The 23,723-nt window shown below is 37.4% G+C and overlaps 1 protein-coding gene across 2 annotated transcripts in view; it reads left to right on the plus strand.

Annotated features, from left to right (window-relative positions):
• MEI1 (meiotic double-stranded break formation protein 1) overlaps nucleotides 1–23,723 on the plus strand; it is a 211,447-nt gene that overhangs the window by 2,447 nt on the left and 185,277 nt on the right. For both annotated transcript variants that reach the window (XM_077169009.1, XM_077169010.1), the window contains exons 2-3: nucleotides 224–347; nucleotides 2,683–2,733. In XM_077169009.1, coding sequence (XP_077025124.1) covers nucleotides 224–347; nucleotides 2,683–2,733 — 175 coding nt within the window. The remainder of the gene's footprint in view (nucleotides 1–223; nucleotides 348–2,682; nucleotides 2,734–23,723) is intronic.

Raw genomic sequence — 23,723 nt, forward strand, 5'->3', positions numbered from 1 at the left:
TGGACCCTTGGCCCATGTATAGTTCTCTATATGACAACATGGATTCCTGTCTATAAACAATGCTCTTTTCCATAATTCCTTCAGAAAGGATGAATCTCGGTGTTGTTTAGATAATCCCCTCAGTGTCATCTTATAATTACATTTGGAAATTACAGTTGCTTAAGTTCAGTGGCAACTGAGACATGGTTGCCACTGAAGAATATTTTTCTCTTTCTGCCTCAAGTTGGTGCGCAAGAAGCATGTATTGTCCTGTTTTCGAGATGCCCTCGTGAGGCATTCCTCGCTAGTCACACAGCATGTGGCTCAGGACCAGAGAGTCTGCATCCATTTCATAAGCATACTTTTTGGTGAGCTTAAAAGGGAAACTTGGCATGAGTTTTGCATGTAAACGATAGTCTGCTTTTGGGGTCTTGGAGAAACAAGTCTTGAAGAAATGTTAGACTTTTCATAGTTTAACTTATTAGCAAATTGTTTTGCCGTAATGATGAAGAAATGGTCTCCTTTCTAAGACACATGATGAATTATATGCTAACAGGCTTCAATAGAGCTAAGAGGTTAGTAAAAATATGAAGATGAGTATGGAAAATGCATGATCCTTCAGAGTGAGTCTGGTCTTTGCACAGGTACAGAAAGTCTGGACTGGAATCTGTTGATATGGGTGTGACCCTGATCAAGTCACTTCCCCATTTTTTTTGATTTTTTTATTATTTAAAAAAATTAACAACAAGCAAACAAAACAATAAGTTACATATATAATCAGTAATTCTTAATATCATCACATAGTTGCATATTCATCATTTCTTAGAACATTTACATCGATTTAGAAAAAGAAATAAAAAGACAACAGAAAAAGAAATAAAATGATAATAGAGAAAAAAAAGTTATACATACCATACCCCTTACCCCTTGCTTTCATTTACCACTAGCATTTCAAACTAAATTTATTTTAACATTTGTTCCCCCTATTATTTATTTTTATTCCATATGTTCTACTCTTTTGTTGATATGGTAGATAAAAGGAGCATCAGACACAAGGTTTTCACAATCACAGAGTCACATTGTGAAAGCTATATCATTGTTCAATCACCATCAAGAAACATGGCTATTGGAACACAGCTCGATATTTTCAGGCAGTTCCTTCCAGCCTCTCCACTACATCTTGAACAACAAGGTGATATCTACTTAATGTGTAAGAATAACCTCCAGGATAACCTCTCGACTCTGTTTGGAATCTCTCAGCCATTGACACTTAGTTTCATTTCACTCTTCCCCCTTTTGGTCGAGAAGGTTCTCTCAATCCCTTGATGTTGATTCTCAGCTCATTCTAGGGTTTTTCTCAGTCCCTTGATGCTGAGTCTCAGCTCATTCCAGGATCTCTGTCCCTCGTTGCCAGGAAGGTCCACACCCCTGGGAGTCATGTCCCGCGCAGAGAGGGGAAGGGTGGTGAGACTGCTCTTCATGTTGGCTGGAGGGAGAGGCCACATCTGAGCAACAAAAGAGGCTCTCTTGGGGGTGACTGTTAGGCCTAAATTTTAAGTAGACTTGACCTATCCTTTGTGGGGTTAAGTTTCATATGAACAAACCCCAAGACTGGGGGCTCAGCCTATAGCTTTGGTTGTCCACACTGCTTGTGAGAATATCAAGAATTCAACTTGGGGAAGTTGAATTTCTCCCCGCTCCCACCATTCCCCGAAGGGGGCTTGCAAATACTTTTCCACTCACTGATCAAATCACTCTGGGATTCATCGGGACATCACTCTGGACAAACCAACAAAATCTCATTTCATAAGCATACTTTTTGGTGAGCTTAAAAGGGAAACTTGGCATGAGTTTTGCATGTAAACGATAGTCTGCTTTTGGGGTCTTGGAGAAACAAGTCTTGAAGAAATGTTAGACTTTTCATAGTTTAACTTATTAGCAAATTGTCCTACCTGAGATTCCAAGTACTTATGATGTTCAGTCAAACTATCTACATAAATTATATTAGGAAATGCTCTTGTCAAAATATAAATTTTGAAACAAACATTTTTTTGCTTTAGTCTCACACATAAGGTGACATTTTAAAATATTAATTACCATCTATTTTTCAGCACCCTGCAATAATGACATTCCTTTATTCTTCCTCATGCAAAAACATTTTTAAAATTTGTACATTGTACATTTCACTACTATTATACACTCTAGGCATTCCTAGATTATACCATCTCAATCTTTAACATCTATCTTTGTGCCTTAGTTCCTTCATTTGTAAAATGAGATGAATTAAATTTATATGAGGTCCCTTCTTTTAATATGATTTAATGGCCTATGGAATGAGTCCTTTTGGGGAGGGGAATATCTGACTTATAAAGGGTACTTTCCTATACCAGAGAAAAGTCCTTTAAGGAGATATGATGATTCCTGAGCTCAGAAAAGTCATAGCTAACAAATGGCAGAACTGGAATTTTACCCCAAGCCTGTCATAGACTCCAGAGCACACAGTTCTTCTGCTGTGTCACGCTGACAGTCCTTATCCTTAAAAGGCAGGTGGGTCTTTAAAAGTCTAGGTGTTTGGCACTGAGGGTAGAATTTGGCTGGGACATTGCTTAAAGCTGCCTTTAGTCTTAGAATTCACAGTATGCCTTGTGGGTTTGTTTCTCTTTTAATTGTTAATAACCTCCCTTCTACTGCCTCTTCTCCAAGAATTGTTATGCAGTGTGGAAGATGGGAGTGTAGCAGACCTCTGTATTGAAGGTAAGATGAATTTATGTACTTAACATTTGAAACTTGGAGTATTAGCTTTAATTGTGGTGTTGGTTATTTGAGACCTTGATGAAATGGTCCATTTAAAGACAGATAAAAAGAACTCAATTAGTAGTCGATCATTCATTCTTCACTTCCTTACTGGGCACCCACTCTGTATCGGATACTGTATGCGGCACTAGAGGTACAAAGATGGATAAGACTTGATTCCTGTCCTTTACTAACTTATGATCTGAAGGGAAAATAGACTGGTAAACAGAGTTGATGAGTGCTGTTACAAAGGCATGTAAAACTCTATTTTTATTCCATTTCACATTGGTTGGCTGGAGATTTGTCTGTATATAGGTAGTGCTTAAAACTGTGAAAGTGTATGAACTTAACTATAAGGCTTGTAGAGAGAAGGCAAGGGAACGGAGATGGGAAGATTTTTTTTTTTTTGATCATTCCGTTCTACATATATAATCAGTAATTCATAATATCATCACATAGTTGCATATTCATCATCATGATCATTTCTTGGAACATTTGCATCTATTCAGAAAAAGAAATAAAACAAAAACAAAAAGTATTTATACATACCATACTCCTTACCCCTCCCTTTCATTGATCACTAGCACTTCAAACTAAATTTATTTTAACATTTGTTCCCCCTATTATTTTTATTCCATCTGTTCTACTCATCTGTTGACAAGGTAAATAAAAAGAGCATCAGACACAAGGTTTTCACAATCACACGGTCACATTGTGAAAGCTATATCATGACACAATCATCTTCAAGAAACATGGCTACTGGAACACAGCTCTATGTGTTTTCAGGCAGTTCCCTCCAGCCTCTCCACTACATCTTGACTAGCAAGGTGATATCTACTTAATGTGTAAGAATAACCTCCAGGATAACCTCTTGACTTTGGAATCTCTCAGCCATTGACACTTTGTCTCATTTCACTCTTCCCCCTTTTGGTCAAGAAGGTTTTCTCAATTCCTTGATGCTGAGTCTCAGCTCATTCTAGGAGTTTTCTCAATCCCTTGATGCTGAGTCTCAGCTCGTTTTAGGATTTCTGTCACATGTTGCCAGGAGGGTCCACACCCTTGGGAGTCATGTTGCACGTAGACAGAGGAAGGGTGGTGAGTTTGCTTGTTGTGTTGACAGGAGAGAGAGGTCACATCTGAGCAACAAGAGGTTCTCCTGGGGATGACTCTTAGGCATAATTTTAAGTAGCCTTGACCTATCTTTTGTGGGGTTAAGTTTCATATGAACAAACCCCAAGACTGGGGGCTCAGCCTATAGCTTTGGTTGTCCACACTGCTTGTGAGAATATCAAGAATTCAACTTGGGAAGTTGAATTTCCCCACTTTCTCACCATTCCCCGAAGGGGACTTTGCAAATACTTTTTTATTCACTGTTCAAATCTGGGATTTATCGGGGTATCACTCTGGGAAAACCCACAAAATCTCATGTCCTACTCAAGGTTCCATGTACTTATGGTGTTCAATTAAGCTGTCTACATAAGTTGTATTAGGAAATGCACTAGTCAAAATATAAATTTTGTACCAAATAAACATTTTTTGACCTCGTCTCACACATGTTGCAATTTTAAAATATTAATTACCATCTATTTTCAGCACCCTGCAGTAATGACATTCCTTTGTTCTTCCTCATGCAAAAACATTTTTGAAATTTGTACATTTAGTCACTATCATTATGCACTCCAGGCATTCCTAGATGATACCATCTCAGTCTTTATCGTCTATCTTTCTTTCCGATTTCATTTGTGCCCCCAGCCCTCGTCCCCCTATCATTCTCACATTCAGATTCATTTAGTGTTTTAACATAATTGTGTTACAGTTAGGTAGTATTGTGCTGTCCATTTCTTAGTTTTTACATTCAGTCCTGTTGAACAATCTGTATCCCTTCAGCTACAATTACCCAATATCTTACCCTATTTCTACCTCCTGATGGTCTCTTTTATCATTGAAATTCTCAAAGTTTATTCACTAATGTCAGTTCATATCAGTGAGACCATACAGTATTTGTCCTTTTGTTTCTGGCTAATCTCACTCAGCATAATGTCCTTAAGGTCCATCCATGTTGTTACATACGTCATAACTTTATTCTGTCTTATGGTTGCATAAGATTCCATCGTATGTATATACCACAGTTTGTTTAGCTACTCATCTGTTGATGGGCATTTTGGCTGTTTCCATCTCTTCTCAATTATAAATAATGCTGCTATAAACACTGGTGTGTAAATGTCTGTTTGTGTCCTTGTTCTCATGTCCTCTGAGTAGATACCTAGAAATGGTGTTACCAGGTCATATGGCAATTCTACATTTAGCTTTTTGAGGAACTGCCAAACTGCCTTCCACAGCAATTGTACCATTTGACATTCTCACCAACAGTGGATAAGTGTGCCTCTTTCTCCATATCCTCTCCAGTATTTGTCATTTTCTGTTTTATTGATAATGGCCATTCTGGTGGGTGTGAGATGATATCTCATTGTGGTTTTGATTTGCACTTCCCTAATAGCCAGGAAAGTTGAGCATCTTTTCATGTGCCTTTTGGCCATTTCTGTTTCCTCTTCTGAGAAGTGTCTGTTCAAGTCTTTTTCCCATTTTGTAATTGAGTTGTCTGACTTTTTGTTGTTGAGTTGAACAATCTCTTTATAAATTCTGGATAATAGACCTTTATCTGATATGTTGTTTCCAAATATTGATTCCCATTGTGTAGGCTGTCTTTTTACTTTCTTGACAAAGTTCTTTGATGCGCAAAAGTGTTTAATTTTGCGGAGTTCCCATTTATTTATTTCTTTCCTCAATGCTCTTGCTTTGAGTGTAAGGTCTAGGAAACTGCCTCCTAGTGTAAGATTTATAAGATAGTTCCCTACATTTTCTTCTAACAGTTTTATGGTCTTAGATCTAATGTTTAGGTCTTTGATCCATTTTGAGTTAACTTTTGTATAGGGTATGAGATATGGGTCCTCTTTCATTCTTTTGCATATGGATATCCAGTTCTCTAGGCACCATTTATTGAAGAGACTGTTCTGTCCCAGGCGAGTTGGCTTGACTGCCTCATCAAAGATCAATTGTCCATAGAATACACCTTAAAGTCAGGTAGCGTGAGGCCTCTGACATCATTTTTTTTTTCCTCAGGATAGTTTTAGCTATTCGGGGCACCCTGCCCTTCCAGATAAATTTGGTTATTGGTTTTGCTATTTCTGAAAAGTAAGTTTTTGGGATTTTAATTGCTATTGCATTGAATCTGTAAGTCAATTTAGGTAGAATTGACATCTTAACTATATTTAGTCTTCCAATCCATGAACACGGTATGCCCTTATATCTATTTAGGTCTTCTGTGATTTCTTTTAACAATTTCTTGTAGTTTTCTTTGTATAGGTCTTTTGCCTCTTTAGTTAAATTTATTCCTTAATGTTTTATTGTTTTGGTGTAATTGTAAATGAAATTCTTTTCTTGATTTCCTTCTCAGATTGTTCATTACTAGTGTATAGAAACACTACAGATTTTTGAGCGTTGATCTTGTAACCTGCCACTTTGCTGTACTCATATATTAGCATAGTAGCTTTGCTGTGGATTTTTCAGGATTTTCAACATATAGTATCATATCATCTGCAGACAGTGAGAGTTTTACTTCTTCCTTTGCAATTTTGATGCCTTGTAGTTCTTTTTCTTGTGTAATTGCTCTCGCTAGAACTTCCAACACAATGTTGAATAACAGTGGTGATAGTGGACATCCTTGTCTTGTTCCTGATCTTAGGGGGAAAGTTTTCAGTTATTCCCCATTGAGGATATTGCTAGCTGTGGGTTTTTCATATATTCCCTTTATCATTTTGAGGAAGTTCCCTTCTATTCCTATCCTTTGAAGTGTTTTTCAACAGGAAAGGATGCTGAATTTTGTCACATGCCTTTTCTGCATCAATTGAGATGATCATGTGGTTTTTCTGCTTTGTTTTGTTGATATGGTATATTACATTAATTGTTTTTCTTGTGTTGACCCATCCTTGCATACCTGGAATGAATCCTACTTGGTTATGATGTATAATTCTTTTAATGGGTTGCTGGATTCAATCTGCTAGAATTTTGTTGACGATTTTTGTATCTATATTCATTAGAGAGATTGGTCTGTAGTTTTCTTTTTTTGTAGTATCTTTGCCTGGCTTTGGTATAAGGGTGATGTTGGCTTTGTAGAATGGGTTAGGTAGCTTTCCTCCTCTTCAATGTTTTTGAAGAGTTTAAGCAGGATTGGTACTAGTTCTTTCTGGAATGCTTGGTAGAATTCACATGTGAAGCCATCTGGTCCTGGACTTTTCTTTTTTGGGAGCTTCTTAATGGCTGATTTAATTTCTTTACTTGTGATGGGTTTGTTGAGGTCGTCTATTTCTTCTTGAGTCAGAGTTGGTTGTTCGTGCCTTTCTAGGAAGTTGTCCATTTCATCTACATTGTCTAGTTTATTAGCATAAAGCTGTTCATAGTATCCTATTATTACTTCCTTTATTTCTGTGGGGTCAGTGGTTATGTCTCCTCTTCCATTTCTGATCTTATTGATTTGCAACCTATCTCTTCTTCTTTTTGTTAATCTTGCTAAGGGTCCCTCAGTCTTTCTGATTTTCTCATAGAACCAGCTTCTGGTTTTGTTGATTTTCTCAATTGTTTTCATATCCTCAGTTTAATTTATTTCTGCTCTAATCTTCATTATTTCTTTCCTTTTGCTTGCCTTGGGGTTAGTTTGACTTTCTTTCTTGACTTCTTTCAAGTTAATTTCTTGATTTTTGCCCTTTCTTTTTTGATATAGGCATTTAGGGCAATAAATTTCCCTTTTAGCACTGCCTTTGCTGCATCCCATAAGTTTTTATATGTTGTGTTTTCATTTTCATTTGCCTCGAGATATTTACTGATTTCTCTTGTAATTTCTTCCTTGACCCACTGGTTGTTTAAGAGTGTGTTGTTGAGCCTCCACATGTTTGTGAATTTTCTGGCACTCTGCCTGTTATTGATTTCCAACTTTGTTCCTTTATGATCTGAGAAAGTGTTTTGTCTGATTTCAGTCTTTTTAAATTTATTGAGACTTGCTTTGTGACCCAGCATATGGTCTATCCTTGAGAATGATCCATGAGCACTTGAGAAAAAGGTGTATCCTGCTGTTGTGGGGTGTACTGTTCTATAAATGTCTGTTAAGTGTAGCTCATTTATTTTTTTAATTCAAATTCTGTTTCTTTATTGATCTTCTGTTTAGATGTTCTGTCCATTGAGGAGAGCAGGGAATTGAAGTCACCAACTATTGTGGTAGATGTATGTATTTCTCTTTTCAGTGTTTTCAGTTTTTGCCGCATGTATTTTCAAGCATTCTGGCTTGGTGCATAAATATTTATGATTGTTATGTCTTCTTGTTGAATTGTTCCTTTTATTAATACATAGTGTCCTTCTTTGTCTCATTTAACTCTTTTACATTTGGAGTCTAATTTGTTGGATATTAGTATAGCTACTCCTGCTTTTTTCTGATTGTTATTTGCATGAAATATCTTTTCCCAACCTTGCACTTTCAACCTATGTTTGTCCTTGGGTCTAAGACGTGTTTCCTGTTGACAACATATAGATGGGTCCTGTTTTTTAATCCATTCTGCCAGTCTCTGTCTTTTGATTGGGGAGTTTAATCCGTTAACATTTAGTGGTATTACTTACTTCTACTGTTTTGCCTTTTGGATTTTATATGTCATGTCTAATTTTTCTTCTTTTTACCTTTACTCATAGTCTTCCTTTCTACACTCTTCTCCGCACCTCTCTCTCCTGTCTTTTCATATGTGCCTCTAGTGCTCCCTTTAATATTTCTTGCAGAGCCGGTCTCTTGGTTACAAATTCTCTCAGTGATTTTTTTTTGTCAGAAATGTTTTAATTTCTCCCTCATTTTTGAAGAACAGTTTTGCTGGATATAGAATTCTTGGTTGGCAGTTTTTCTCTTTTAGTAATTTTAATATATCATCTCACTGTCTTCTCGCCTCCGTGGTTTCTGCTGAGAGATCTATGCATAGTCTTATTGGGCTTCCCTTGTATGTGATGGATTGTTTTTCTCTTGCTGCTTTCAGAATTCTCTCTTTCTCTTTGACCTCTGACATTTTGATTAGTAAGTACATCTATTTCGATCTATTCCCTTTGGGGGATGCTGCACTTCTTGGATCTGTAATTTTAAGCCGTTCATAAGAGTTGGGAAACTTTCAGTGATAATTTCCTCCATTAGTTTTTCTCCTCCTTTTCCCTTCTTTTCTCCTTCTGTAACACCCACGACTCGTGTATTTGTGCACTTCATGTTGTCAGTCAACTCCCTGAGTCCCTGCTCATATTTTTCCATTTTTCCCCCATATTTTCTTTTGCTTGTTGGATTTCAAATGTTCTGTCCTCCAGTTCACTAATCCTATGTTCTGTCTCTCGAAATCTACCATTGTAGGTTTCCATTGTTTTTTTTTTTATCTCTTCTGCCTTGCCTTTCATTCCCATAAGTTCGGTAATTTGTTCTTTCAGACTTTCAATTTCTTCTTTTTGTTCATTCCTTGCCTTCTTTATATCCTCCCTCAATTTAGTGATTTGGTTTTTGATGAGGTTTTCCATTTCTGTTCGTATATTGTGAATTAATTGTTTCAGCTCCTGTATGTCATTTGAATTGTTGGTTTGTTCCTTTGACTGGGCCATATCTTCAGTTTTCTTAGTGTGATTTGTTATTTTTTGCTGGCGTCTAGGCATTTAATTACCTTAATTAGTTTATTCTGGAGATTCCTTTCACTTCTTTTACTTAGGGTTTTCTTGCTGGATGAATTTGTTGTTTCTCTGTTCTTTGAGATTCAGTTCGGCGTTATCTGGACCTCTAGCTTAAGTTTTGTTTAATAGAGGAGAATTTTTCAGTTCTTGTTTTCTTGTTTCTTGCCATGCATGTATGGTGCCTTTCCTCCACCCCACACACTTAGGAGGGTCTACTTAGGTATTACAGATCCCAGCTGGATTTTCCCAGACCAAACTGTCTTCCTATCAGGAGGAAAGAGTCATCTGCATTGGTTTTCCCTGAGGGTGAGACCCAGCAGGTTGAAAGACTTTCCTGTGAAGTGTCTGGACTGTTTTTCTTATCCTGCCCAATATGTGGTGCTTGTCTGCCTGCAGGTCCCACCAGCATAAGATGATGTGGTACCTTTAACTTTGGCAGACTCTCCCTGCTGGGGGCGTGGTGGAGACAGATGAGAGGTTGTAGGCTGGTTTTAATGGCTTCAAATTATCAAGCACTGGCGTCTGAATTCCTTGAGAGAGGGATTCCACCTGAGTCGGGCTTCACCCCTCCCTTGGGGAAGGCATAGACTCCAGACAAGCCCTCAAACAAGCTTTTTTCTGCCTATGCATGGGGCAGTTGCAGCCTGAGAAGACCTTCTGCTGTATCCAAAGGCAGTCAAGCCTTTGTAGAAACACAGCCACAAAAACCTCTTTTTCCTTTTTTTTTTTCTTTTTCCATCAGCCCTGCTCCCTTGGTACCGGGACAAAAATGAACATCTTCCACTTTGACCAGGTTCACCTAAGCTGGGGGCCCATTTTTAGTAGTCAGAATTTGTTAATTAATTTCACAATTAGCGTTTGATTTTGCTCAGTCCCTGCTGCTGGTAAAGTTTCTTTCCTTTCCCCTCTGGGAAGCAGCCTGTGGGGGAAGGGCACCGGCCGCTGGTACTTTGGGAACACATGGTTCTGGGGGGGCTTGCAGCCGGTCTTCTGGTCCAGACTGGGGTACACTGTGTGTCTGGTCCCTGATGTGGCTGCAGGAGCTGTTCTGTACTGTTTCTGGTTTCCTACACTGCTAAGTGCCATCTTGGCCTATTTTTTCGATGGGAAGATTCTTTTTTTTTTTTTAAACTTTTTTTATTAATTAAAAAAATTAACAAACAAAACATTAAGATATCATTCCATTCTACATATACAATCAGTAATTCTTAATATCATCACATAGTTGCATATTCATCATTTCTTAGTACATTTGCATTGATTTAGAAAAAGAAATAAAAAGACAACAGAAAAAGAAATAAAATGACAATAGAGAAAAAAACTATACATACCATACCCCTTATCCCTCGCTTTCATTTACCACTAGCCTTTCAAACTGAATTTATTTTAACATTTGTTCCCCCTATTATTTATTTATTATTATTTATTATTAATTAAAAAAATAACTAACACAACATTTAGAAATCATTCCATTCTACATATACAATCAATAATTCTTAATATCATCACATAGATGCATATTCATCATTTCTTAGTTTGCATCGATTTAGAAAAAGAAATAGAAAGACAACAGAAAAAGAAATAAAATGATAATAGAGAGAAAAAATAAAAATAAAAATAAAAAAATAAAAAAAAACTATACCTCAGATGCAGCTTCATTCAGTGTTTTAGCATAATTACATTACAATTAGGTATTATTGTGCTGTCCATTTCTGAGTTTTTGTATCCAGTCCTGTTGCACCGTCTGTATCCCTTCAGCTCCAATTACCCATTATCTTACCCTATTTCTATCTCCTGATGGTCTCTGTTACCAATGACATATTCCAAGTTTATTCTCGAATGTCAGTTCACATCAGTGGGACCATACAGTATTTGTCCTTTAGTTTTTGGCTAGTCTCACTCAGCATAATGTTCTCTAGGTCCATCCATGTTATTACATGCTTCATAAGTTTATTCTGTCTTAAAGCTGCATAATATTCCATCGTATGTATATACCACAGTTTGTTTAGCCATTCTTCTGTTGATGGACATTTTGGCTGTTTCCATCTCTTTGCAATTGTAAATAATGCTGCTATAAATATTGGTGTGCAAATGTCCGTTTGTGTCTTTGCCCTTAAGTCCTCTGAGTAGATACCTAGCAGTGGTATTGCTGGGTCGTATGGCAATTCTATATTCAGCTTTTTGAGGAACCGCCAAACTGCCTTCCACAGTGGTTGCACCATTTGACATTCCCACCAACAGTGGATAAGTGTGCCTCTTTCTCCGCATCCTCTCCAGCACTTGTCATTTTCTGTTTTGTTGATAATGGCCATTCTGGTGGGTGTCAGATGATATCTCATTGTGGTTTTGATTTGCCTTTCTCTAATGGCCAGGGACATTGAGCATCTCTTCATGTGCCTTTTAGCCATTTGTATTTCCTTTTCTGAGAGGTGCCTGTTCAAGTCTTTTTCCCATTTTGTAATTGGATTGGCTGTCTTTTTGTTGTTGAGTTGAACAATCTCTTTATAAATTCTGGATACTAGCCCTTTATCTGATATGTCATTTCCAAATATTGTCTCCCATTGTGTAGGCTGTCTTTCTACTTTCTTGATGAAGTTCTTTGGTGCACAAAAGTGTTTAATTTTGAGGAGCTCCCATTTCTTTCTTTCTTTCTTCAGTGCTCTTGCTTTAGGTTTAAGGTCCATAAAACCGCCTCCAATTGTAAGACTCATAAGCTATCTCGATGGGAAGATTCTTGAAGAGAGAGCAAGAACTGTATCAGTTAGGGTCCAGTCAGGAAAAAGAAACCATTCCATTTATTTGAACAGAAAAACCTTAATATAAAGAATTATTAACTAGAACTAAAGAAGCAAAAAGAGAACACCAAATTTTCACAGACTTCGTAATTGTAGAAAGCTCCTCCTACCTCTAGGGCTAGTGAAGCAAAGGGAAGAGCCTAGAATTAAAACTTAAATATAGATTACCAGGGGATGGTGTGAGGATAGGGAATGAGAAGTTAAGGCTTAAAACGTCCATGGTTAGTACTTGGAATGATGAAAAAATTTTGGTAATGGATGTTGGAGATGGTAGCACAACATTGTGAAGGCAATTAACTGCACTGAAGTATATATCTGCATGTGATTAAAAGGAAAAATGTTAAGTTGTATATATTGTAACAAAATAAAAATTAAAATTAAAATCCTTGGAGCTGCACAACACAAACAGTAATCCCTAAATTAAACTATCAGGTTTAGTTAATAGTTACAGTTATAAAAATGTGCTGTCATCATTTGTAACCACACCACAGCTAGGTGTTGATGGTGGCTTAGTGTATGGGTATCCTGTATTTTATGTATAATTGGTAAACCTACAACTTCTCTAATGATGAGAAAAAAAAAAACCAACAGTTTAGAAGTTTGGTGGTGGGGCTCTGTGAAGTGAAAGTTAGACCTTTGCTGGATCTCTGAGCCTGGGGAAAGGGATCCCTAAGGCTGGAACTTGAAACTCTGAGGAGGGGCAATGGATGATGCTGGTTTCTCTGGGGGAGGAGGGGTGCAGCGAGGCTGGTTTGGAAAAGCTGCATCCTGGATTCAGGTATTCTTAGGGGAAGTCACTGCTTCTGCCAGGGTGAAGAAGTGTTAGGGTAACACAGGAATAGGAAACAGGAAACAAACAGGAAGCCTGCTGGAAACAAAGATAAAGAGCAAGTCTTTTTTTCCTACAGTCATGCCACCTCCCTGTAGTGACCATATTAGCAAAGCCTTGGAGAAACGTAGTTTGCAGAATGCTAGCCCTATATTCCACAGCAAAGTACATAAGAATGAGTTTAGAGCTGAGAGATTATGTAGAGTAATAAGTCGCATGGTCAGTCCCTTTGGCTACCAGTATCCATATGTACCTTGCTATGCATATTTGACATCCATAGAACAACAAAAACAACTGCTTCTCCCTAACAAGATGCAACTATTCTTCATACATACAAAATTGTTATCTCCAATAGAAGGAGATGCAAAGTGTATTATGTTCACTTTGGGAGATAGTCATACTGTCCATCTCTGGGCCATGTAAATTACTTTTCAAATCCAGTGCAGTTCCATCTGATTATTCTTGTTCTTAAATAATTAATTTTAGAATTAACCTTAAACAAAACTTGTACAGGTAATAAGAAAGTGAAAAGATATAAAAAAGTGAAAGATATACAAGAAAATTATTAATATATACAAGTACACATACATAACTGCTACAATCTTCATTTCTATAACTGCTCACAAGACTGCAGTTAATATTAAGATTTCTTTCTTCCATTACCCATTCCATGAACCTTTGCCCTCAGCCAGGATCTCAGCTGATCAGCATTTTACCTGGTGGAGTGACCCAAACATTCATTCCTGAAGGTTCTGAATCTTCAGTGGCCCTACTTTTGGTTTCTGTAGTTTTTTATTAACTTAAAAAATTTTTTTGATAAAATATAAAAATAATTTTAACCATTTTAAGTGAATAATTGTTTGATATTAGGTACACTGACAATACTATGTATCTTTCACTGCTATTTCCGGACTATTTTCATTATCCTAAACCAAAACTTAAGCTCATTTAGCAATAACTCCCCATTGCCCACCCCATCTTGCCTAGTAACCTCTATTATGCTTTCTATCTATGAATTTGCTCATTCTAAATAGTTCATGTAAGAGAAATCAGACAATATTTGTTTGGCTTATTTCACTTAACATGATGTCTTCCGGGTTCATCCATGTTGAACCAGGTATGAGCACTTCACTTCTTTTACAACTGAATAATAATTCTGTTATATATATATATATATCACACTTTGTTTATCCATTTATCTGCTGATGGGCGCTTGGGTTGCTTCCACCTTTTGATTGTTGTAAATAATGCTGTGATGAACATTGGTATACAAATATCTGCTCAAGTCTCTGTTTTCAATTTTTTAAAATATATACCTAGGATTAGAATTGCCAGATCATATGGAAATGAGAACCTGCCAAACTGTTGTCCATAGTGATCGCACCATTTTACGTTCCCACCAACAATATATGAGGGTTTTTATTTCTCCACGTCCTCCCCAATATTTGTTACTTTCACTTTTTTTTTTTAATAAAAAGAGACTTAGTTTCCTCTGCTTGTTCTGGTTCTTTAGGTATTGTTAGGTTATTGATTTGTGATCTTTTTTTAATTATAAACAACAAACATACAAACATTCTTGACATGGTTACAATCAGTGGCTCACAGTATCATCATATAATTGTGTATTCATCAACATGATCATCTTTTTGAACATTTGCAACTCTCCAGCGAAAGAAAGGAAAAAGTAAAAACTCATATATGCCATACTCCTTACCCCACCCTCTCGTTGACCACTAGTATTTCAATCTACTCAATTTATTTTAACATTTGTCCCCCCTATTATTTATTTATTTCTTATCCATATTTTTTACTCATCTGTCAATACTGTAGATAAAGGGAGCATCAGACACAAGCGTTTTACAATCACACAGTCACATTGCAAAAGCTATATCATTATACAGTCATCTTCAAGAAACATGGCTACTAGAATACAGCTCTACATTTTCGGGCACTTCCCTCCAGCCTCTCCAATATTCCTTAACTAAAAAGATGATATCTATATAATGCGTAAGAATAACCTCCAGGATAACCTCTGGACTCTGTTTGAAATCTCTCAGCCATTGACACTTTATTTTGCCTCATTTCGCTCTTCCCCCTTTCAGTTGAGAAGGTTTTCTCAATTCCTTGGTGCTTAAGTCCCAGCTCATTCTAGGATTTCGGTCCCACGTTGCCAGGAAGGTTTTCACCCCTGGGCGTCATGCCCACTTAGAGAGGGGCAGGGCAGTGAGTTTGCTTGTCGTGTTGGCTGAGAGAGAGAGGCAACAAAAGAGATTCTCTGGGGGTGACTCTTACACTTATTTTTAAGTAGGCTTAGCCTATCCTTTGTGGGGATAAATTTCATATGAACAAACCCCAAGATTGAGGGCTCAGCTTATTGCTTTGGTTGTCCCCACTGCTTGTAAGACTATTAGGAATTCTCTGCATGAGGAAGTTGAATTATCCCCCTTTCTCGCCGTTCCCCCAAGGGGACTTTGCAAATTCTTTTTTATTCATTGTTCAAATCACTGTGGGATTTATTGGGGCATCACTCTGGACAAACTTACAAAATTGCATGCCCTCCTCAAGGTTCCATGTACTTTTGGTGTTCAATTAAACTGTCCACATAAGTTATATTAGGAAATGCACTGGTCAAAATATAAATTTTGTACCAAATAAACGTTTTTTGCTTTAAAATATGAATGACCATCTATTGTCAACATCCTGCAATATTGACATTCCTTTGTTCTTCCTCCTGTAAAAACATTTTTTAATCTGTACATGTAGTCACTATCATTGTACGCTGTAGGCATTTCTAGATTATACCATCTCAGTCTTTATCATCGATCTTTCCTTCTGGTTTCATATGTGCCCCCAAGCCTTCTCCCTCTGTCATTCTCATATTTAGCTTCATTCGATGTACTTACATTATTGTGCTATAATCAGGTAGTATTGTGCTATCCATTTCTGAATTTTTACAATCAGTTCTCTTGCACAATCTGTATCCCTTCAGCTCCAGTTACCCAAACTCTACCCTATTTCTATCTCCTGATAACCTATGTTCTTTTTTTGTCTGTTTGTTTGTTTATTTGTTTTTTTACATGGGCAGGCACTGGAATCAAACCCAGGTCTCTGGCATGCAAGGCAAGAACTGCCAGTGAGTCACCGTGGCCTGCCTGATAACCTGTGTTCTTAACTGAAATTCTCCAAGTTCACTCAATAGTTCATATCAGTGAGACCATACAGCATTTTTCCTTTTGTTTCTGGCTAGTTTCACTCAGCATGACGTCCTCAAGGTCCATCCACGTTGTTACATGCTTCATGATTTATTCTATTTTACAGCTGCGTAATATTCCATTTATGTATATACCACAGCTTGCTTAGCCACTTTTCTGTTGATGGACATTTGGACTGTTTCCATCTCCTGGCAATTGTAAATAATGCTGCTATAAACATTGTTGTGCAAATGTCTGTTTGTGTCCTTGCCCTCCTGTCCTCTGAATAGATACCTAGCAATGGTATTGCTGGATCATATGGCAATTCTATACTTATATCGGCAGACTGCCTTCCACAGCAATTTTAACATTTTACATTCCCACCAACAATGGATAAGTGTACATCTTTCTCCATATCCTCTCCAGCACTTGTCGTTCTCTCTCTCTCTCTCTCTTTTTTTTTTTTTGAAAATGACCATTCTGGTGGGTGTCAGATGATATCTCATTGTGGTTTTGATTTGCATTTCCCTAATAGCAAGGGAGGTTGAATACCTTTTATGTGCCTTTTAGCTATTTCTATTTCCTCTTCTGAGAAGTGTATGTTCATGTCTTTTGCTCATTTTGAAATTGTGTTGTTTGTCTTTTTGTTGTTGAGTTGAACAATCTCTTTATATATTCTGAATACTAGACCCTTATCTGATATGTGGTTTCCAAATATTGTCTCCCATTCCATAGGCTGCTTTTTACTTTCTTGACAAAGTTCTTTGATGCACAAAAGTGCCCAGTTTTGAGGAGCACATTTATCTATTTCTTTCTTCAATGCTCATGCTTTGGGTGTAAGATACAGGAAACTGCCTCCTATCACAAGTTTTATAAGATAACATTTTCTTCTAAAAGTTTTATGGTTCTACCTCTAATGTTTAAATGTTTAGGTCATTAATGAATTTTGAGTTAATTTTTGTATAAGATGTAAGATATGGATCTTCTTTCATATTTTTGCTTATGGATATCTAGTTCTCCAAGCACCATTATTGAAGAGGCTACTCTGTCCCGGGTGAGTTGGCTTACCTGCCTTATCAAAGATCAATTGTCCATAGATGATAGGGTCTATATGAATACTCTATTTGATTCCATTGTTCAGTATATCTATCTTTATGCCAGTACCATGGTGTTTTTACCACTGTAGCTTCATAATATGCCTTAAAGTCAGGTATGTGAGACTTCGGACTTCATTTTTCACTCTCAGGATATTTTTAGCTATTCAGGGTACCCTGCCCTTCCAAATAAACTTGGTTATTTGTTTTTCTATTTCTGAAAATAAGTTTTTGGGATTTTAATTGGTATTGCATTGAATCTATAAATCGATTTAGGTAGAACTGACATCTTAACTATGTTTAGTCTTCCAATCCATGAACACAGTATGTCCTTCCATTTATTTAGGTCTTCTGTGATTTCTTTTAGCAATTTTTTATAGTTTTCTTTTTTTTTCATCATATAGTTGTGCATTTATTACCAGAATTAATTTTTGAACATTTTCATTATTCGAAAAAAAAACAATAAAATAAAAATAAAAAAGAACACCCAGAACATCCCAACCCAATACCCGTTATTATCCCTAATTTATTTCTTGTCCTTATTTTTTTACTCATCTGTCATACCCTGGATAAAGGGAGGGTCAGTCACAAGGTTTTCACAATCACATGGTCACACCAATAAAAGCTATATCATTACACATAAGTTGAAATTTTAAAATATTAATTACCATCTATTTTCAGCACACTGCAGTAATGACATTCTTTTGTTCTTCTTCGTGCCAAAACATTTTTAAAATTTGTACATTTAGTCACTATCATTATACATTCTAGGCATTCCTAGATTATACCATCTCAATCTTTATCATCTATCTTTCTTTGTGATTTCATTTATGCCCCAGCCCTCCTCCCTCTGTCGTTCTCATATGCAGCTTCATTCAGTGTTTTAACATAATTGTATTACAGTTAGGTAATACCGCGCCATCCGTTTCTGAGTCTTTATATTCATTCCTTTTGCACAATCTGCATCCCTCCAGCTGCAACCACCCAACATCTCACCCCACCTCTATCTCCTGATGGCCTCTGCCACCAACAAAACACTCCAAGTCTATTCACCAACGTCAGTTTATATCAGTGAGACCATATAGCATCTGGCCCTCTGTTTCTGGCTAATCACACTCAGCATAATGTCCTTAAGGTCCACTCATGCCGCCACATACTTCATAACTTTATTCTGTCTTACAGCTGCATAATATTCCATCTTCTGTAAATGTCACAGTTTGTTTAGCCATCCATCTGTTGATGGACATTTTGGCTGCTTCCATCTCTTGGCAATTGTAAATAATGCTTCTATAAACATTGGTGTGTAAATGTCCATTTGTATCCTTGCCCTCACGTCCTTTGAGTAGAGACAGCATATAGATGGATCCTGTTTTTTAATCCATTCTGCCAGACTATGTCTTTTGATTGGAGAGTTTAGTCCATTGAGATTCAGTGTTATCACTGCATGGGTAGTACTTTCTTCTACTATTTTGCCTTCTGGATTTTATATGTCATATCTAATTTTCCTTCTTTTTACCTTTACTCATACACCTCTTCTCAACCTCTCTCTTCTGTCTTCGTATCTGTCTCCACACCTCTCTTCTTCTCCACAGCTCTCTCTTCTGTCTTTGTATCTGTCTCTAGTGCTCCCTTTAGTATTTCTTGAAGAGCTGGTCTCTGGGTCACAAATTCTCTCAGTGATTTTTTGTCTGAAAATGTTTTAATTTCTCCCTCATTTTTGAAGGACAATTTTGCTGGATATAGAATTCTTGGTTGGCAGTTTTTCTCTTTTAATAATTTAAATATATCAACCCACTGTCTTCTCGCCTCCATGGTTTCTGCTGAGAGATCTGCTCATAGTCTTATTGGGCTTCCCTTGTATGTGATGGCTTGCTTTTCTCTTGCTGCTTTCAAGATCCTCTCTTTCTCTTTGAACTCTGACATTCTGCTTAGTAAATGTTTTGGAGTACGTCTATTTGGATCTATTCTCTTTGGGGTACGCTGCACTTCTTGGATCTGTAATTTTAAGTCTTTCATAAGAGTCGGGAAATTTTCGGTGATAATTTCCTCCTTTAGTTTTCCTCCTCCTTTCCCCTTCTCTTCTCCTTCTGGGACACCCACAACACGTATATTCATGCGCTTCATATTGTCTTTCAAGTCCCTGAGTCCCTGCTCATATTTTTCCATTTTTTACCTATATTTTCTTTTTCTTGCCGAATTTCAGATGTTCCATCCACCAGTTAACCAATCCTATGTTCTATCTCTCAAAATCTACCATTGTAGGTTTCCATTGTTTTTTTCATCTCTTCTACTGTGTCTTTCATTCCCGTAAGTTCTGTGATTTGTATTTTTGGACTTTCAATTTCTTCTTTTCGTTCATTCCTTGCTTTCTTTATATCCTCCCTCAATTCACTGATTTGGTTTTTGATGAGGTTTTCCATGTCTGTTCGTATATTGTGAATTAATTGTTTCAGCTCCTGTATGTCATTTGAATTGTTGGTTTGTTCCTTTGACTGGGCCATATCTTCAATTTTCCTAGTGTGATTTGTTATTTTTTGGTGGTATCTAGGCATTTAATTGCCTTAATTAGTTTATTTTGGAGATTGCTTTCACTTCTTTTACCTAAGGTTTTCTTGCTGGATGAATTTGTTGTCTCTCTGTTCTTTGAGATTCAGTTCAGCTTTATCTGGACCTCTAGCTTAAGTTTTGTTTAACAGAGGAGAATTTTTCAGTTCTTGTTTTCTTGTTTCTTGCCCTGCTTGTGTGGTGCCTTTCCCCCCCCGCCACACACACTTAGGAGGGTCTACTTAGATATTATAGACCCCAGCCAGATTTTCCCAGACCAAACTGGCCTCCTATCAGGTGGAGAGTTCACCTGCATCAGTTTTCCCTGAGGGTGAGACCTAGTAGGTTGAAAGACTTTCCTGTGAAGTCTTTGAACTCTGTTTTTCTTATCTGGCCCAGTGTGTGGCGCTTGTCTGCCTGCAGGTCCCACCAGCATAAGATGATGCGGTACCTTTAACTTTGGCAGACTCTCCCTGCTGGGGGCATAGTGGAGACAGATGAGAGGTTGTAGGCTGGTTTTAATGGCTTCAAATTACCAAGCCCTGGTGTCTGAATTCCTTGAGGAAGAGATTCCACCTGAGCTGGGCTTCACCCCTCCCCTGGGAACGCACAGTCTCCAGACAAGCCCTCAAAAGAGCTCACTTCTGCCTATGCCTGGGGCAGTTGCAGCTTGCGAAGTCCTGCCGCTATGTCCAAAGGCAGTCAAGCCTGTGTAGAAACACAGCCACAAACTTCCGTTTCCTTCCTGTTCCCCCCCCCCCATTTTCTGTCAGCCCTGCCCCCTTGGCACTGGGGCAAAAATGAGCAACCTCTGCTTTGACCAGGTTCACCTAAGCTGGGGACCTATTTTTTTATTTTTTATTTTTTTATCTAATGTTCTTTATTGTGAAAAATAACATATATGCAAAAAAGTAATGAATTTCCAAGTAGATTTTACAAGTATTTATACAATAGATTTTAAAATTCAGTATGGGTTACAGTTCCACAATTTTTCATTTTTTCTACTAGCTCCTCCAAGACATTGAAGACCAAAAGAAATATCAATATATTGATTAAGCAGCCATATTTATTTATTAAATCCTATCTTCTATATTATAGTCTTCCTTTTCTTTTTCTTTTTTATGAAAAATAATATATATACCAAAAAGCAATAAATTTCAAAGTACATTGCAACAATTAGTAGTAGAATAAATTACAGAATTTGGTATGGGTTACAATTCCACAATTTTAGGTTTTTATTTCTAGCTGCTCTATGTACTAGAAACTAAAAGAACTATCAAAATAATGATTCAGAACTCCTACTCATTTGTTAAACCTGAACTTCTCTATATAACTCCACCATCACCTTTAATCTTTCTCTTACTCCTTAAGGATATTTGGCTATGGTCATTCTAACTTTTTCATGTTGGAAAGGGCTGCTGATAATATGGGATAGGGGGATGGAACTAGTTGATGTTCTGGAAAGGCTGACCCCTCCCTCTGCATTTCAGAATTTATCTGGTCCAGGGAAGTTGTAGGTTTCTGGAAAGTTACTCTAGTGCATGAAACCTTTGTGGAATCTTATATAATGCCCTACATATTCTTTAAGATTGGCAGGAATGGTTTTGTTTTGGGTTTGGCAAGTTACAATATCAGCAATGTCTAACTGAAGCTTGCTTAAGAGTGACCTCCAGAGTAGCCACTTGATGTTGTCTGAACTCTCTCAACCACTGATACTTTATTAGTAACACTTATTTTCCTTCCTTTTGGTCAGGATTGCATTGTTTATCTCACAGTGGCAGGGCCAGACTCATCCTTGGGGGTCATTTCCCACCCTGTCAAGGAGACTTTCTTCCCTGGATGTCATGTTCCACATAGTGGGGAGAGCAATGTTTTCACTTGCAGTATCGGGCTTAGAGAGAGAGAGAGAGAGAGAGACCACATCTGAGCAATGAAAGAGATCTTCTAGAGATGACTGTTAGGCATACATATAGGTAGACTAAGCTTCTTCATTACATATAAGCTTCACAAGAGCAACCCTCAAGATCAAGGGCTTGGAATATTGATTTGGGTGTCCCTAATGTTTGATACAGTATCTAGGATTTTGAGGACCTATTTTTAGTAGTCAGAATTTGTTAAATAATTCCACAGTTGGTGTTTGATTGTGCTCAGTCCCTGCTGCTGGTAAAGTCCTTTCATTTCCCCTCTGGGAAGCAGCCTGTGGGGAAGGGGCCCTGGCCACGCAGCTTTGGGAACTCATGGTTCTGGGGGGGCTTGCAGCCGGTCCAGCTGGTCTAGACTGGGGTACACTGTGTGTCTGGCCACTGATGTGGCCCCAGGAGCTGTTGTGTTCTGTTTCTGGTTAGTTAGCAGTTGTTCTTGGTTCAAGAAGGCCAGTAATATTCAGGGTTTCTCTCTCATCTGAAAAGGCACATGGCGAACACAGTCACAGTTTCTTTCTTGGCTGGAAGGGCGTATGGCAAGCAAGGCGTCATCTGCTACTTTCTCTCCTGGCTTCCTGTTTCATGAAGCTCACCTGGAGGCATTTTACTTCTTTATCTCCAAAGGTCCCTGGCTTGTGGGCTCTCTGCTCTCATGGCTATGTCATTCTTCCTTATAGTTTTCTTTATATTGGTCTTTTGTCTCTTTAGTTAAATTTATTCCTAAATATTTTATTCTTTTGGTTGCAATTATGAATGAAATTTTTTTCTTAATTTTCTCCTCAGAGTGCTCATTAGTACTGTATAGAAACACTACAGATTTTTAAGTGTTGATCTTGTAACCTGCCACTTTGCTGTACCCATTTATTAGCTCCAGTAGTTTTGCTATGGATTTTTCAGAGTTTTCAACATACAGTATCATATCATCTGCAAACAGTGATAGTTTTACTTCTTCCTTTCCAATTTTGATGTCTTGTATTTCTTTTTCTTGTCTAATTTCTCTGGCTAGAACTTCCAACACAGTGTTGAATAACAGTGGTGACAGTGGACGTCTTTGTCTTGTTCCTAATCTTAGGGGGAAATTTTCAGTCTTTCCCCATTGAGAATGTTGTTAGCTGTGGGTTTTCAATATATTCCCTTTATCATGTTGAGGAAGTTCCCTTCTATTCCTATCTTTGAAGTGTTTGCATTAAGAAAAGATGTTGAATCTTGTCAAATGCTTTTCTGCATCAATCTAGATGATCATATGGCTTTTCTGCTTTGTTTTGTTGATATGGTGTATTACATTAATTGATTTTCTTATGTTGAACCATCCTTGGATACCTGGAATAAATCCCACTTGATCATGGTATATAATTGTTTTAATGTGCTGATTGATATGATTTGCAAGAATTTTCTTTTCAATACAGTTTTATTGAGATGCACTCACTCACCATACAGACCATCTGAAGTATACAATCACAGACTCACAGTATCATAGCGTAGTTGTGCATACATCCCCATGATCAATCTTGGAACATTTTCATTACTCCAGAAAGAAAATAAAAATAAAAAATAAAACCCATATCTTCCTATACCTCTTATCCCTCCTGCCCCACCCACTCATTGACCGATAGTATTGGTGTGGTACATTTGTTAACCGTTAATGAAAGAATAGTAAAATATTACTGTTAACCATAGTTCATAGTTTACAATAGGCACATTTTTTACCATGTATCCATCTATTATTTTTTTAACATTGGTTCCCCCTATTTATTTAATTTTTATTTATTATTGGCCTGGGTTGTAGTTTGCTAGCTGCCAGAATGCAATATACCAGAAACAGAATGGCTTTAAAGGGGAATTTA

Source organism: Tamandua tetradactyla, chromosome 7 (genome assembly GCF_023851605.1).
Source record: "Tamandua tetradactyla isolate mTamTet1 chromosome 7, mTamTet1.pri, whole genome shotgun sequence".
NCBI lineage: Eukaryota > Metazoa > Chordata > Mammalia > Pilosa > Myrmecophagidae > Tamandua > Tamandua tetradactyla.